The following is a 17,413-nucleotide window of genomic DNA, read 5'->3' on the forward strand; positions in this document are numbered from 1 at the left end:
CAAACACCATGTGGCAGTACATCCCACCCCCCCATCCTGCCAGCAGGAAACAAAACTTCTCCAGGAAGGGAGAAGGGAAGGAAACCCTGGAGGCTGCAGGTTGAAATTTGAACTGGCCAGTTGAGATGCGCCAGGTACACCGAGGTGACCCTCCTGGCCAACAGAATTAAATGACCACAGGTCAGATTCGACAGGGGTATAAACAGGGTCCCGCCGGAGGACACGCTGGCAGTCCTCCTCGGAGCAGAGGGTCTGCAGTCGGGGACTCCCCCTCGGGCCGGGGCACCGCCCGAGGTAACTCCTCGAGGGAGAGAGCCCTCAGCTTTTAGGTGAGTGATACGCGCATTTTGAGCCATCACTTTAAATCTTGGGGATTCTTAAGGCGATTGTGTAGTATTAATTCTCTTTACATCATTGAGCCTGTGGTTTTATAAAATGTTACCAGACTTCTAACTAACTTTTGCTGAAGAATAAATCTGAGTTTTAACACCTGTTGGATTTGGTTAGTCGTGCATCCGTAACACACCATGGGAATAAAAATGTGCAACCACCAGCAGGGGTGATCCCAACAGCACCCTGTTGAAAGACAAACAGCTAAGTGAATTCAGAAGAACCAGCCATTGCATGAAGCTTAGTCTGTGTCCATGCTTATCACAGACAGCAACATGATATAACGCATGGCTGGGAGCCAGAGTCTGTAAACACTACTACTGGATGTAAAATCCAGAAATCTGACATTAGTATAACAGGCAAAACCACCTATTTTAGGGAGAAACATAGTTCTATATATCTCATTTCTCAACCTGTGCTGATGAATATACCTAATTGCAGCTGTTGATAAAAGGGACTGCAAAATGTATTCATGTAAAGTTATGCAAATAAGTCTACACTGACCTTTACATAAAATTAAATATCAAGGCTTTTCCTATGCTAATTCAGTGTATAAGTCAGGACCAGAAGAATAACCAATTTTAAGAAAAGGAATTAAATTTTCATTAATGTTCCTATACCTGCAGTAAAAAAATATGTACTGCATGCAACTGCTCTGCAGGCTCCTGTAGCTGAATACCCACATTATTACACTGTAGCATTTCTATGTAAATAGACAAGGTGAATGGCTTCTCCAGACAAGATGCTGTGTGCACTATCATGTAAAAATTAAGGCATACTCCCAAGAAACACATAAAACAATTCCATCTGTCTTAAGTAGGGATATACTAAGACTAAAACTAGTAATCACTGTACTTTATAAACACAGTGTCTTACTGACTACAACACAGTAACAGGTATTATACTGAAAATCTAACCTTCTCTAAACTCATTTGTTTCTTTTAAATTACATGTTCTTGGACCCACCTGTGAAAACTGGGAGGTTAATTATGATAGTACATTGCATAACTCCACAGCTAAATGCTGAAGTAGTTCTACATAAACGCCGTATGTTTTGTCTTGGAAAAACTAAAAAGATTAATTAGGAGGCCAAGCCCAAGACATTGGAAAGTAATACTCTGAACATAATTAGATCATTACACTGTGTACTATGTAAATTGAAGTTTTAATTAGTAGGTAAAACACTAGTCATGGCAAAAAAATAACAATCCAAAATTCTAAATTGTGTGCACCAAACTTATTTTTTACTGACATTGCTTATAAAAAGACACTATGCACATGCCAGTCACAACAAAAGCCATTTAAACTTGTTACATGTTTTTGATAAAGGAACTACCTGTTAAGCATTTCAGTCCTGTTCTTCTTTTACCTACATTATCCTCACCTATTTAAAACTGCCCGATCACATCCGTAAAGAAAAAACTCTAATAAGCAAACTATAACTAGGAAGCAGAGTAAGGAACCAGCTTGAAGTCAACTGAACAGTGTAGGGTCCTTCCAGAGCCTGAGTTGCCACTTCTCCATCTCTGAATCTGGTCTAGTCCAGCCTTCCACTTTTAGCTCACTCCACTACAAAGCATCATCTCTTATAGCCTCCATTCTCCTGAAGAATGTAAAGGGTTATTTTGGCCTGATCCATAGATCATCAATGGTAAAGAGAGTTTTTCCATCAAATTCAATACACTCTGGACCATATCCAGAACATTAGTTACTTTACTCACCACATATTCAAACACAAGTGTCAAGGTCTCCTTGGTGTGAATGATGTCATGAAGCAGCACAATGTTAGCGTGTTTCAATCCTTTCAGAAGAGAAGCTGAAAAGCAAAACATACATGATCTCTTAAAAAGGACCCAAATATTTTACATTGACTGGCTTTTTTTTTTAGTAACTCAGATGATTTTTTCGACATCTGAGTATCATAAACTGACGACCAATAGTTGTACTTTGTTATCTTCTATGTCCATGAGTTCCACACAGTGTGTTTGAAGATCATGCCTTCTCATCCAGTGCCATTTTCTCCACCTTGTTGGTCAAACTCAACCTCACTTTGAGGCAAAAACGAGCTGCGGCTAGAGATGCTTTCCTTATGCAGCCTCCTCTAAGTGAATCAGTCACTCACATCCAATCAACCAGACACCAAGTTCGCTTCTACACTCAAAGATAATTTTTCATCTCAGATAAAAGTCAAGTGTGTCTTTTCAAAACATCACCTTTTCTATCCAACACAACAGAGCTGCTTTCTAAACAAAGTGCAACATCTATCCTAAAAACAGTGTTTTAAGCAATAATTCTCCTTTCCCTCAAACATAAGACAGGTTTGATGGAATCATTTGTATTAGCTCATGAGAATAAATACATGGTGTTTTCTCACCATATTTTTTTTTTTAATGGCACTAGCTCATGTTTTCAGACTACTGACAAATAAAGACTTACCTAGTGAACTTCCAGGTGATCCCCTTCACTAAATTTCTTTTACACCGTAATACATATTTAATGTTCATACCATATTACATATTTAATGGGCCACAAGACATGGCATATTTTAGCAATATATGCTGACAAGCCATGTGTTGTTACCCATGTCATTCTGTTGGTGGTGCCTTGTCATTTCATGCATACATCAGAGCAGGATGATCAGACACCACAGCAAAGTTAACAATAATACAAAGACATGCAAATGAGTGGCATATTTCTGTACTGAATAATGTGGAACTTTCTTTTGTCACCCTTCTTCTTTTGTCAAAGAAAATAATGAAACACCAAACAGTTGTCTCACTCCACTATTGTGCAAAATGGAAGCTAGGGAGCTTCCAGGGCACTGTTACCCCCTGCTGTCCTATAGAGCTCCATCAGGCTGAGGTAACTTCAGAGGTCATCTGGCTTTGAATTAGGGTAAGTACATATCACCTCTCATACTGGTCTTTAAGAGATCGATCTGACAAGCTGATCACTCTAGGAAGCAACACAATAGTAACGTGTAATCTGGCTGAATCGGTGTTCCTCTACAAGCATCCTCAGCAGCAAAACTTTGGAGTTCACACGAGGCAGAAGGTACATTGCAAAGGGGAAAATACCGTAAGGTAGATTGCAAAGGGGAAAATACCGTATAGCAGCTTCAAAGCGAGTATATCACAGATATCCTGATGGCAGGATTGCAAACCTGCGAGCAAGCTCCATGACCGCGAATAAGGCAAACCTTCCACCTGGCTGAAGAGGTGAGAAGAAATCTTTCAAAAGAGATTGCTTTGGCCTGCACTCCACAACTCATGCTATTCAGAGAGTCAGCAGAGGGGAATCTTTCCTGTGCTCTGAATACGTTGCCACTGAGCTGTAAATCAGCTATTGCAATTACAATTATTCTTTTTAAACTTTTGCTCAGTGCATCTCTAGTAACTTTTAACATTCCACAAATCAAGTAGAAGCTTTTTTCTCAAAGGAAGAGCCATGCACAATTTTCATAGGATCCTCATCTTAAGAATTTGGAGAATTTCTTGGAGTAAAAGCTCAGAGAGATTTGGCTATGTTAGTTTTTTTTAAAGGACAAGAATGAAAAATTGCTACTGAAGAAGGTATGGATACGAACAACAGATAAGCAGAACAACTGTTCCAAAAGGTATCCTCTACCAGAAATGAGACCTTTTAAACTGGTAAAACCCCGAGAAGAGTTCACCTGCAGTAACTGAGCTTTTACCAGCTCTTCCCTCCAACCCTGTCAAATGACCACACATACAGAGAGACTGGGAACATAACAACTGCCTCCTAGCAGAGCTTGTGTTGAACTGTAATACTATTTACGACCTCTGTCAGCTTTTGCTGTTCAGATCATCACCTGAGGCCTTTAATTCCTCCAGCTGGCCATTACTTTGTTGCTAAAATCTGTATATGGGTCATTAAAGCTTAAATAGTACATTGAAAGCAGCTTACCCTGAGGTCTTTGCAAACACTGTCTTTCCTCTTCACTCCCCTCCCTCACTCTTCTTTATCTTCTCTTAATATCCAACTCTCCCCTTTTACAGCCTCAATATTCAACATCTGCCATATATTACAAGAACTACAAAACATCATCTGCAGGGTAAGATTTCTGTCTTCACCATTAGTCCAAGTGAAACACAGTAAATAATATAGCACAGAGAGCAAAATCTTAATTGCACTAATTTTACACTGTGGAAATAAGAAGCAATTCCACTATCAATTTACATTGTGAGAAACCAAGCATAACTGGTAAAAGTAAGAGAAATACCCTGTGTGCTCTTCTATCAGGACTGTTACCGGTAAGATTGCCTGTCTCTGTGAAACCACTGCTTTGTTCCTTAAAAAAAGGGGGGAAAAAGGAAATAAAAAAGAAAAAAAGTTATCTGAAATAGGAAAGCTGTTTCTTCCTCCACAGAGTACTTTAAAAACAAAATGAAATACAAACCGATGGTGCTCGGTGTGTTTTCTTCCAGAAACATCCCCTTTCAGAACAAACAACCAATATACCTCTTCTTTTTGCTCGAAGGGGATACAACTTTGGACGAAATCCACTAATTCAAAGACAAAACCCAGAAATTCACATCCAAGAGAATGAAAAAGAGTCCAGGGAATCTATCAGCATCAGCCTGAGACAAGCTTGACTTCACCTTTGAAGATGCCAACACATCTGCTACTGGAGCTCAGCGAGAAGTCAGGTGCTGCTGTGCCTGGTGTTACTTCTAGAACAAAATAATTCTCCCAGAGAATGCCATCTCCGTCCAGTGATTATCACCCACAGATTTCACACACAGTTGTTTTCTTTTAAGATAAAAAGACTAAAATATTGTTGGAAAAGCATTGCAACAACTCACAAAAGTGAGACCAATGTAGTAGTACTCACCGTATCTTTAGCATGTGTTTTTAAAAACAAAATTATATAATGATGCTTCAAAACTGCTGGCACTCTGTTTTTTTTACCCTCGGTATTAACTGTAAGATAAACAGAAGGCAGCACTTTTAATTCATTTTCCCAAAGAGTTTTGAGGAGACAGAGCAGCAAATAATGCTAAAATGCTTTTTTAAAACACTTTGGACAAAATATTATACGCGTTTGAATGGGCAGGCGCTTGTTCTGTCACCTGTGTTTGCACATTCCCTTATACCAAATTCTAGCAGTCAAAAACTGGGCAGAGGAATTGGTGACATACTTCAAGAATTAACAACAACCAAGATGATAAATTTCTGTGACTTGTACATAAGTTCATGACCTGAGCCACTAAAAGTACCAACACTCAGCACTTCTCCATCAAGGGCTAATAGCCGTATTTGCATACCTAAAGGAAACACATTGTATTTGCTTGAATAACCATCACAGACTTCTTCTCCAACAAGGGGATGCTCTCATCTATTATGAGCTCCTGGCAAGATGCCTTATGGCTTGTGTTGGTCAAGGAGCTTTTTGCTGTTCCCAGATGAGCTGGGTTCTAAAGTATGCTCACTCCATGAGCAAGCCAAGCCAGCTGGACTGCAGCCAACTCTCACCCAAAACCTGAGTAGCATCAGTAAATCAGTGCTTTGCTCCCTGCAGGGTTTACAGCATCAGCTCAAGACTGACACTCCATTAACAAAGCCGTGTGACTTTTAGATCAGCCTTGACGTACCTCTAGAAGTCTTGGAGTGTTTTGAAAAAGGCTATTCCAGCATGCCCATAAAGAAACATTTCACAGCTGTATGTCAAAATCAACAAAAGTAACTATTACTGTTGACTCCCAGGCCACATGCAGGAAGAATAACTTTTCACCAGCAGCACTAGCAAAGATGGTACTTTCGGACATGGCAAGTACATTAAGCTTGAACATTAATTATGGTCCTCGGATCATCCTACCACAATTAATTCAGTCTTGCAATTCCTGACTACCACCTTGTTCTTACTTTGTGAAAAATCACAAATCTCCACTGTGGCCTCAGAAGAATCACCTATGATTTCCAAATTGTCTGATATTTCAGTGACCTGGAAGCTTTTCTGAGCAGTAGCAGAACTCAACCTCATACCGCTCATACTCACCGTAATATACAACTGCTGTTGATACTCTCTCGGATTTCCTACTATATGCAAAGGCTGTGATATTCCCATCATTTTTCTAAAAAGTATAGCTATGAAAATGCCTGCTTTCCTCAGTTGAGGTGTTCTCTGGGGCTACCATGCACCAGTGCTCACCATTTCCCATGCCGTTCCTCACACACAGCATTCACCCTTTCTCCCTGTCACTCCAGGAGGACATCCCTCATTAGGAGAGTTTTACTCTTGAAGACAGCACATCATGGCAGTTTGCACCTACCTAATATTTTTAATGTGACTGCGTACCTTTGCTGCCCTGTTTAATTTCTGAGACACCAAAGCACTCACATTCTAGTCAGTAACACAAATTTGTGAAAGCAAGTAATTTGTTGTGCTTCACAGCCAAACAATGTATCTGTAAAATTCAGTGCTTGTCACACTCTGCAGACACAACGGTGCTCTCTGACAGAGTGCCAACTTCCTCACATAAACAGTTGGGTTCAGTCTCCTCTCCTGGAAAGGCATTTTTAGTGAGAAAACATTCATGGGTTTTTTCCCCTCATCATGTCTTCTGAACAAACACGCAATTTTTAAAATTTGGCCTCGGAGCACAATGTCCCTTATGCTTCTCATCCACTTCCCACACAGCAGGACTTTCTGTGTGCAAAACGCTACTTACAATCCTAGCACAGAGACAGGAATTCAGCACTCTGTTGGTTTTGCAGTAATAAATGTTAGAAATTTCCTCCTCAGAAATGCAGTCCCCAAATCTACACTTTACTATTTTCCAGTTTACTCATCTGAAATAATTTACTACAAGCAAATAGCTTTGCCTTCCTACAACAATACCCTAATAAAACAAAATTCAATTCAGGGAAAACTATACTTCCTAGGTAACACCACACTGACCACAGACTTCCCATCTTCTCACCACAGGATATATTCTGCAGATTGATCATTATTTGTAATCCCAAGTAGTTGATTTTAAAGCTGCATGCATATAAATGCACAGAATGGGTCAACTTCCACTCTGATCTTAGTGGACACAATGCAATAAAGATATACAGGTCACTGTTCAGCTTTGAAAAATTTCTAGGAGGAAGTTTCTTAACAGATTTCAAAAGAATCCGTGAGCTACAGGAAGAACAGAAAAAGCACCAAATTGTTCCAGTGGGTTATGATGTAGGCTTAGCTGAATTACCTTCTTTACAGCCAATTCCAACCTCACAACAGTCTCTGCAAGATTTAACAAATGGTCCTTACTCTAGTTTTCATTAAGTCAAAAAAAAATGACAGTCTGGCATTAAGGAAGCGCACAGTGCCTCACACCCTTGCAAGAAAGGATATGCTAGCCCTTCAACTGCAGGCTGCTTTGCTGGAGGGACTACATGGATCACATTAACTGCATCTACCTCCTCAGGCTGAAATTCAGGCTGACATGAGTGGGTTGAACTTTTAACCAAGTACTTTTCTTATTTGTGAAATTTCTACTTGCTACTCCTTCTTGGAAGTGTAGTATGTTATTAAAGAAGAAATACAGAAAGAGTGTGTGTAACAACACATAGGCACCTTCAGAGGTTCTTCTCGCTATGGCTTTAGTCCCCTAAGCAAAAGGCAAGTCACAAACCTGCTGAAACCTCTTTGCCTATTGAACTGGAACAAAGCATTGGAAGGACTGATCAAATAAGCTCCAAAAAGCACTACAGTATATTATTCTAACAGATATACAGAAGATTGCTGCCATATGAAATGAATGTCTCTTTCATTATGTTCTAGTTAGAAATTTATGTATTGTGTATTGTTCCCAATGCTCTTCAGACACAAGTACAGATGGAGGTTAAAAATAATGAGACATCGTCCTATCAAAGCCAGACTCTCATGGAAAAAGACTGTAAAGTGCTGCTCCTATCTTGTAGCAGCCAGTCATGTCTTGCCTTCACTGTCAATTCTAGTATTCAAGAGGAGGAAACTGTTTAAACCAAAAATATGTCAGCCTGTACAGAAAACAACCCTACAATGCAAGTAGCATGTGAAAGCAGGAGTCTTTCTATTACTTTTTTATGCACGCATAGCATGACTGGGACTTGTAGCACAATCTACTAATAAAACTGTCACTGGTTGTTACTAGCCTTGTTATCTTGCTGAATTTCAGACACAGTTTTCATATAAATATCTATCTACCTTAGGATGTCTTCTTTGGAAGTTTTCAGTCTAAACAGTTCCTCCCATCTCCCCAAAACCAGGCTTTAGTAACAACTTCTGTAATCCACTGAGTAACTTTCCCCTTGAAAAAAAACAACCTCTGAACCCCATGTTTTGGAGTAGACACTCAAAATCTGGAAATACAGAGACTTCTAAAATAGGAATACACATTTTTCCATCTCCTTGAAAATCCTCTAAATTTGGTCAAGTTACAAGCTTTTGAAATTGCCTCTTTGGGTCAAACTGACTATCAGCAGTGTGAAAGGAAGGAGGAATACAGAAAAGGCGAGACGGTACGAGGGGCTGTGATTCACGGTGGAAGCTAGGATGGCTGGGTAAGGAGAAAGAAAAGCCAAAGCACAACCGAACAGCCTTCACAGGTGGCAAAACACAGGATGTGGAAAGTAAGAGCGTGTAGACAAGACGGAAAAGAGATAGTATGCAGAGCATGGGGTGGGCAAGCACTCACACTTAGGGGGATGTAGACAAGAGCCTACAGACACTAGCACGTTCTCCACTGACACCCACAACAGAACCCAAGATTCCCACAGATTACCAGTCCAATGCTTTGAGCAGGAATCAATGAAAATGCTTGGCAGTTTTCCTCATTTTCCTCCAATTTCAGTCTACAGACAGAAGCAACCTATGACAGCTACCAGCTAGCATTTCAGTTCAAGCAGGACATGTCCATGTGAAAGCTTGCAAACATGATGAAACATTGGAGTGCAGATACAACACCAGAAAATGGAATAGAGATTTCCACCTACTTTTTCAAACACTGAGAAAATTACATAAACAAAAATCCTAATTAAAATCAAGAATGCCATGCCAAGCGCTCAAAGCAAGGATGGACTACAACTATAGGGGCTTCTGCAACATTAACTCAGCTTCTCCAAGATACACATTCCTGTAGTCACTACTGTGAGATAAGCCAGGGTACAAGCTTTCAGCACACAGCTGCTTCGTATCTATCTTGCATTTATCTCGCACTTTAACAACATGTAAGTTCACCGCCTAACTTATCGTGCAGTGACCAACTCGTGTGCTTGTACCCATTAACTGTTCCCAGCTCTTTCATATTTTTTTTCACAGATGGAAGAAGTAGTTGCTTAAATTTTATTTTTATACAGGCTCAGGTATGAACTTGATCCAGCTTTATTGTCCAGCTTCGGTGGACCTTGCTGGGACCTTGCCCATCCATCAGAGAAGCTGAAAAGTCCACCAGGATCAAGTCAGCAGAAAATTAACCTGATCTTTACCCTTACCTCTACCAGTAGCTGAGCATCACGTTAAGTTACTTAAGCTGATATCATCACCAGGTTCCTCATTTTCTGGGCATTTCAACTTCTGATCTTCATTCACGCTTATCAGAACCACAGAGCACACACAATTATTTACAGAACCCCAAGCAACACTGTATGCTGATATTACCCAATGCTATGCAAGTACTTTGAAAGTCATATCAAAATCATCATTTAAAAGGACTCTCAGCAAGTGTGGTGCTGAGAAGATGAACAAATATTTAAGTAGTCAGAGTACAGTGACGAGCGTTCTAGAAAATCTCAAAACCATCTATGTTTTAATAATGCACAGCAGGTGTATACACCTAAAGCCACCCATCAAGAACACAGAATTAAATTAAACATTCATCATCCAACACAGGCAGAGATCCCACAGCAGGAGTGAACATGGTGCTGTTGTGTAATTAAGGGATGAAGAGTACAAGTAGAGGGATCAAATTAAGTTTTCACAGGTAAACTTAATTCTGACAACTTCTGAATGATCGACTTTGCAACCATAATAAAGATACTCTGCTGTAAATGGTATACCTGCAGTAGTAGTACTACACTGTCTAAATGATGGACTAAATAACTGAGTACCAGTACTGAAACTTGTTTCCTGCTGAAGTCGGTGTGAGTTTTGTTACTCATTTTTCCTAATGCATCAATACGACAAGAAATCACTTAACCGTATGTACCTGCAATGAATAATTTTTTTGTACATAGAAGACCAAAAGGCATCCCAGGAAAGAATTTAAATGCATTAACTTGAAACCCAGTTGCCTGCCAGCATACTTTAACCACTACTTACAAACGAGGTGTTCTACAGAAAAGCTGTTTTTTAAAAAAATTACTTTTGCTACATTTCTCAGTGGGCCATTTCCTTCAGCAAAAATGCTGCACGAAAAGCAGACAGATTTGTCAGCATACACTTTCAGTGGCAAAAAAAAAGGCTTGTGGCATATGTCTTGCTATTTTTCAAAGAGGGAGTGAGACAGGAGCCTTTAAAGGATCATGTCAATTTTCTTCTTCTGGGTGGGTAAGGCTCAACATGCCTCTTCGCCCACAGCTGGAAAATAACACTGGAATGAACATGGCACCTCGTTGTCTCTTGTGGAATGATTTAGAGGTTAAAGAAAGGCAGTCTCGGTAGAGACCTGGCAAATATTTATTTTTACAAATATTTTAGTAAACAAAATCAATCACAGTGAAAATAAGGCATACTGTTCTGTAACTGAAAAAAGAGCAATGTGGAGTGAGTATGGGAAAAGAACAAGGATTTCATAATAAAGTGAATTAAATCCAGTCATAGTGTAACTTACACTGAAAAGCAACTCAAAATAACGAACAACTAGATTTTTAAGCATAATTAGAATATGAATAATATCTAGAACATTAAAAAAAAATTTTAAGGACAGGAAATAACCTTAATTCTGGCTAGATCTCTTTGATGCCTATGATAAGATTCGTATTAAATTTTTCTTTCCCATCCAAAAACATGCTAAGCACGCAAACTACAAAATGGCAAGATTCCCTCAAGTAACTTGTAAACTAATTTCCAACATGAAAAAAAAAGCAATAAAGAGATGAAGCAAGCTGGCAGACACTACAGCAGCAAAACCCAGTGTTAATTCAAGTGAAGGTTAAATTTTTTTCCAGACTAAATCAGGTGAAAGAGTTTGTATCAGAAACTGCTAGCAAAGCTGTACCAGCAACAACAAAGCCCTTTGGTGCCAACACTACTGGTCATCCACTTTGCAATCACATCATCTGAAAATATGGTTTAAGCATTCTGTTCACATATAAAGGCCCTATCCGCTCACTAGGAACAGATACACTGTCCTCCTTCTGGCTTTGCCCTGTGGTCTCTGGGTATTGCCTTGGTTCTCACCCTGTCATTTAATTGTCATTTACTCTTGCAGTTCATAGCGCCCATCAACAATGTTAATTGAATTTAAGGTGCAAGCAATCAGAAGGAAACAGAAAACCAGGACCCCCAGGATTTTTGCTTTATTCATCCTGGAATGTACCTGAATCTAAATCAGGATGACTGCAAACTTCACAAATTTACATTTAAATGACAGTGAAGATCTGTATTACCATGTCACTGTCTAGAGCAGCATGTGCTTATTTAAAACTTGTGGACATTGTTCAATTTTGAAATTTGCATTTTAAAGGACAAAAATTTTCCTTTAAGCAAAAGATGGTAAGACCTGTATGTTTCTTTAAAAAGCAGTTGGCCCTCAGAGAGCAGGAGAGGTGCTAGAACAGAAAAGATGGGCTGAAGGAATGTCTCAGCTTCACAGAGTTGACAGCCACAGCTGATAGTGACAGGGTGATGCAGAAGTTAAGTGATGCTTAGAAGAGACCTAGCTGAGGTAAGCTAGTCATTTCTATCCTCCTAGTTTTGCTAAAAACACCCCCATAATTTTCAAGTACAGATTCACAATTACCTGTGTAGATGCATGATGCCAACCAAACTATGGGTCTAAATCCATATTGGAAGGCATTCTGAGCAACAACATAATTAAAACACACCCAAGAAATGTGAGAAAATACATTAAAGGGATCTGCCAGCATAACCCATTAACACCACAGGTGGCAAGAATTTTTTTTTTTTTTAAAAGGCCAACTCAACAGCCAACAGCTTGTCTGTCTACTACATACAGATATAAAACATCGCTTCCCAGCCCCCTTGAAAATATACTCAGTTCTTCCATCCTGTTGTGTCATGCATCAATTACAATTACAGCAATTTACTGTTTGCTTTTCCAGATAAAATTCTTTTTACAGAATCATAGTAATTAACAATGACAGTAGCAAAATTGATAGCACTGCCTCTTAAAGTACCAGTTCCTGTAAGATGACACTATCCTATTGCCTTGCCAAACTTTAAACAAATGTCCTCATCTTTTACAGTTTGTGCCTAACAGTGTTTGTTCCAGTCAAAACAGGTCAGCCTTTCCCAAGAGAGGACTAGAGAACAAATACACCCTTTAATGTTGGTGACCTTTTCTTCAAACAGTTCTCAGATCTCATGCATTGAAAGGCGGCCTTCAAAAGTTACACGTCAGGTCAAGGACACACTTTTTCTCGTTTCTGTGAAAATCTGCCCAATTTGTCAAAGTTTACATCTAGTCAGTGGAAAACTGTACTTGAAAGCTGCACTTTAGCTGCTAAAATCGCCCAGAGAATCCATCCTCCCTGAGCACACTTAAATATTCAGATATTTCTGGCTGAAGCAGAGGAAGTTTGAGCCAAGAAGTCTGGACTCCAACATCGGTTATAGATGTGACAGTGTCAGTGGCAAAACTCTTCCAACAGTCTCCCCCAAATCACAATCCTAAACCTGTTGTTGGCTGAACACATCTCCAAGCCCCTTGCTCCATTTCTGCTCCCCCCTCTCTTCAACCCTGCTAATGACAAAAAGTGTGGGAAACGCTAGCCCTCTCCAAGCAGACTCCCCATCTCCATCCCATAGGCTCCTGGCTGAGGCCAAAGTTACCAACCCTTGCCATCTTCCTGTTACTGCTTTCTACATCTTGTGCTGCTTTGAAAGGCCTCTGTAATTCGCATTCTTCCAGACCCACTGTTGTAGTTGTAATCCTCTTCCTGGGATCCTCACACCAACATCTATTCTTAACTGCCATTTATCCTAGTTCTCTCTACCACTGCCCAGGCATGGACAGTGCCAAGCATTTCAGTGGGGCAGACATCTTCCAGGCTGCCAGAGCACAATAGAAAGGGGAGCAAGAAGGCTAGAGCGAAAGCAGGAGGGGAAAGAGGACAAAAACACATGGATAATGCATGCAGAACTCTTAACTCTGCCAATATGAGAAAAAAAACCACAACTAAATACAAAGGGGGGTGGGGTTTGCAATGAAAATTGCCATTTAAAAAGCCAGTTTCACAAGGGGACTTGAATGCCATTCATAAGCTCAGGACAAGCCAACAAACCAAAAACCCAGAGCTTACATCTTGATTCATCATCCCACATAGTACATGAGCCCTAAGATAAAGACAATTCTTTAGTGGGTCTCTACATCCATCTTGTTTATTATTATAGCTGAACACAAAAGTGACTTGCTAACCAAATACGTGAGGCATGAAGGTTTTTGTCCCTGAGGAGAAAGGGAACAGAAAACAAGTAGGGCACCTTAGCAAGCAGCAGGATCTATAAGGAGAACTACAACATGCCTAGACCACTGTATTTCTCTAAAACTTCCATTTTCAATTAGAAAGACTAAAGCAAATAAAATACTAACAGGTTGTGTGGCTGAATCAGTAAGCAGCAACTCCAGCTGATGAGCTCCTTTGTATTTGCAAAAATTAAGTGAGGAGGAAAATCAAACTTTAGCTGTTAATTCGATTTGACCAAGCACAGATTGGACTAGAACACTCAGTGTATCAGTAGGTTGCCAATACGGGACCTGAACATCACAGAGCTACTGGATATCATCTCCTTATAAATATATCAGTATCGCATGGTTAAAGACGAGACTATCATCTCACCAACTGAATGCAGACAAACCTGCCCAACACAGACACAAGACTCCTCCGTGATATGCAACTGCACAGAAGTTCAGTGCAACATAATAATAATAGAAGTACAGTGTAAGCAACAATATTATGCACGTAACACCAAGGTTCAGGAATATAACAAAACCATCGCTGCTTTGAAGTAGTTTCTGAACCTCTGAAAGTCTTTGGAATGCGTGTTCCTCTAAATAAGCCTTTTCCAAGCAACTCTTGAAGCAAGCTCATCTGCAACAGTATTTTCAGATACCGCAAAAGGTCAAACACATTTTTAGTTTCTGCAACTAAAAGTGAGAACATCTTAATATGCAGGAAAATACAGCTCAAGCACTATGAAGTCCTTGGAGCTCTTTACTTGTGATTTGCTGCTTATCATCACCTCATCCCAAGTAAATTAAAGAATGACTTCAACAAAGCCACCAAATTTTGTGGGCTGAGTTTTTCTGCCAAGAGAACACAGTCTGACCTGAAAAGGTCACAGGAGTTAGGACAGAAGCAAGTACCCATTGACACTAATGAATTTCTTTCCTCCATCAGCATGGCTAGTTAGCTTGTATGCTACATCAGACACTTTGCAATAGTAAACTGAACCTCTGAAGGAACTTATTAAATGAGGAATATTAAATCCCTGTTCCAACACATGCCAGAAAGCTTTGGCTACAAATCAAGAACTGATTACATCCAAAAGTCTAAGAGCACATACCAGTTCAGATATGCACGTTAAAATAGTGGCAGCCAAAGTGCTAACACTCACAGGGCTACACATCCTCCTTAAATTCCCACCTCAGTTCAATATTTCAAATAGCACCAGCCCTGTGAAAGCAGAACAGAAATGAAATGTTCCCAAACAGAAAAAGAAAAGATCAGTCCATGAAACAGGCACAGGAACACCACTCACTTATTTCTAATTAGGGCTCAGCATCCCAGCGATGACAGATCACAGACTTCAACAGGCCCATCGAAATGCCTCTCCCCCACCTGATTAGGATGCCTGCATTTGACAACCTGATAACGTTTGAAAGAAACAGACAAGATCTCCACAGAAAAACAAACCTGGTCTGAGGCAGTAAAACACATTCCTCTCCCAAAGCTCTCTGTGACCACAATAAGCTACATGTAAAATATTAAGAACCATTTATTTGAGAAGAAACTATGGTTGGGTATCCATATCTTGAAGGTATCTTTAACCTAAACTATAAAATGACTCCTACACATCATAGGAACTGCAGTGGTGTCACTGCCATGAAGGACTGTATAATTACCTGCAGATATTCTTCCAACATTTTGTTGGGCCTTAACAAGTGCTGTTAATAAAACCTAGTCCTTTTGTACAGTTTGGCTTTCATTTCAGTTAAGGAACTTTTATAAACTTGTTTACATAATTGTCAAAGATGTGGATTTATAATTCTGTCAATGATTTTACAAGGTTAATGGCCTCTGTAATTAAAACAAATGAATGAGAAACTGAACTACTTGAAATTTATGCACTTCAGTCAAGCATAAAAACAGCAAACTCTGCAAAGAACTTGAATGTACGAACCACAGTAAAACCCACCCTTTTGCTGACAGCTCCAAAACAACGTACAGAAAGGGACATACTCCTTTTAATGGTATGCTTAGACTCTGAAGTATTTTGAAACCTTAAATCCTAAGAATAGAGATTAACACAATTTCTATTCTAGCTTCCAGACCTGGGTGCATCTGAGAAATACTTTTATTCCAGAGGTATAATTTAAAGTAAACAAACAAACACACACCAGAATAAAACTCATACTGTGATACTGAAGGCTCAAAAACATAGATTCTGTCTTCAGGAGCATATCTATTATCCAAGATGGTTTTAATTTAATTTAACTATCACTTTCTTTTATTTTTTTATTTAAACCTCAAGCTTTTAATTAGTATATTTTTAAATAAATGAATTTAATTAGAACTAAATGGCACTGATATTAAAAGCTCCAAGTCCCTTACTCAAAAAAAACCCCAAAACTGAATCCATCTAAGAGGAAGTCAACCAAGACTTGAAAATGTCACAAAATTTGTTTAAGAATTTCATAACATGCCTTGATAATTTTTTTATTTAATTAGTTGACATACATTAGCAAGTAAAAGGCTAGATCACATCATGCTCTTTTTTTAAGGTCAAATAACCTGAAGTTGTAATAATTATAAGCTAAATTTCTTCATGGAACTAAAACTTCCGTCATCCAAACTTCACTAAAGAACTTGATTTAGCAGCAATAACACATCAGAAGTTCACTCCAGAAAAAAAGAAAGGAATAAAATCCCCTGATACTTCAGGGTTTTTTTAAGGTCTAGAGGTTTCCTATTGCCTCATAAAGGTTAGAAGTTGCTTCATGCTCTTGAACTCTCATCGGGAGTTATTCACGTGCAAAGAAACAAATTCTTTGAATGTGACATTCTACCTTCTTGTCCACAGCCACAAAAATGGATGAAAAACATGAATGCATGGGCTGATGGTGAGATGGTAAGTTTATTAATGCAATTCATAAGCCTCTTGGACTACTGGCAGAAATCCGACAGAAAGGTGTTAAGAAAGTCTTGAACCCATTATCCACAGATATATACTCTTATAGGTTATTTAGTTTGACCTCCTCAATAGAAGGAGCAATTTTCAAGCTCATAAATTTTTACTGAGCATATTTTTAGGAAGACATCCATCCTCTTGCAACAGCTCAGCTGTCAAAGTGCCCCCAACCCTCATGCGCATTTGGTAGAGTGGGAAGTCCATCTAATCCTTACGCTGATAACTTAAGCAAAGCCTGTTTAATCAGGCTTTGAATGGAGACTATACATTGCTCCCAAACCTTTTCTTTTGCCTTTACATAGATTTGTACTTATTTGTGCAAGCAAGGCTGAGAGACAGCAGCATACAGACACACATCAATACCAATCACTTAAATTCTGTTTGAGCCACAGCTACAATCCTTAGCTTCTCCACTGGCATGCAAAATAAAGCATTTTTGATTAT

At 39.3% G+C, this 17,413-nt stretch overlaps 1 protein-coding gene across 11 annotated transcripts in view; it reads right to left on the reverse strand.

Annotated features, from left to right (window-relative positions):
• Positions 1-17,413, reverse strand: part of CDK14 (cyclin dependent kinase 14) — a 339,864-nt gene that overhangs the window by 186,978 nt on the left and 135,473 nt on the right. For all 11 annotated transcript variants that reach the window (XM_041122213.1, XM_030008240.2, XM_030008244.1 and 8 more), the window contains one exon: positions 2,112-2,206. In XM_041122213.1, coding sequence (XP_040978147.1) covers positions 2,112-2,206 — 95 coding nt within the window. The remainder of the gene's footprint in view (positions 1-2,111; positions 2,207-17,413) is intronic.

This window comes from Aquila chrysaetos, chromosome 3, assembly GCF_900496995.4.
Source record: "Aquila chrysaetos chrysaetos chromosome 3, bAquChr1.4, whole genome shotgun sequence".
NCBI lineage: Eukaryota > Metazoa > Chordata > Aves > Accipitriformes > Accipitridae > Aquila > Aquila chrysaetos.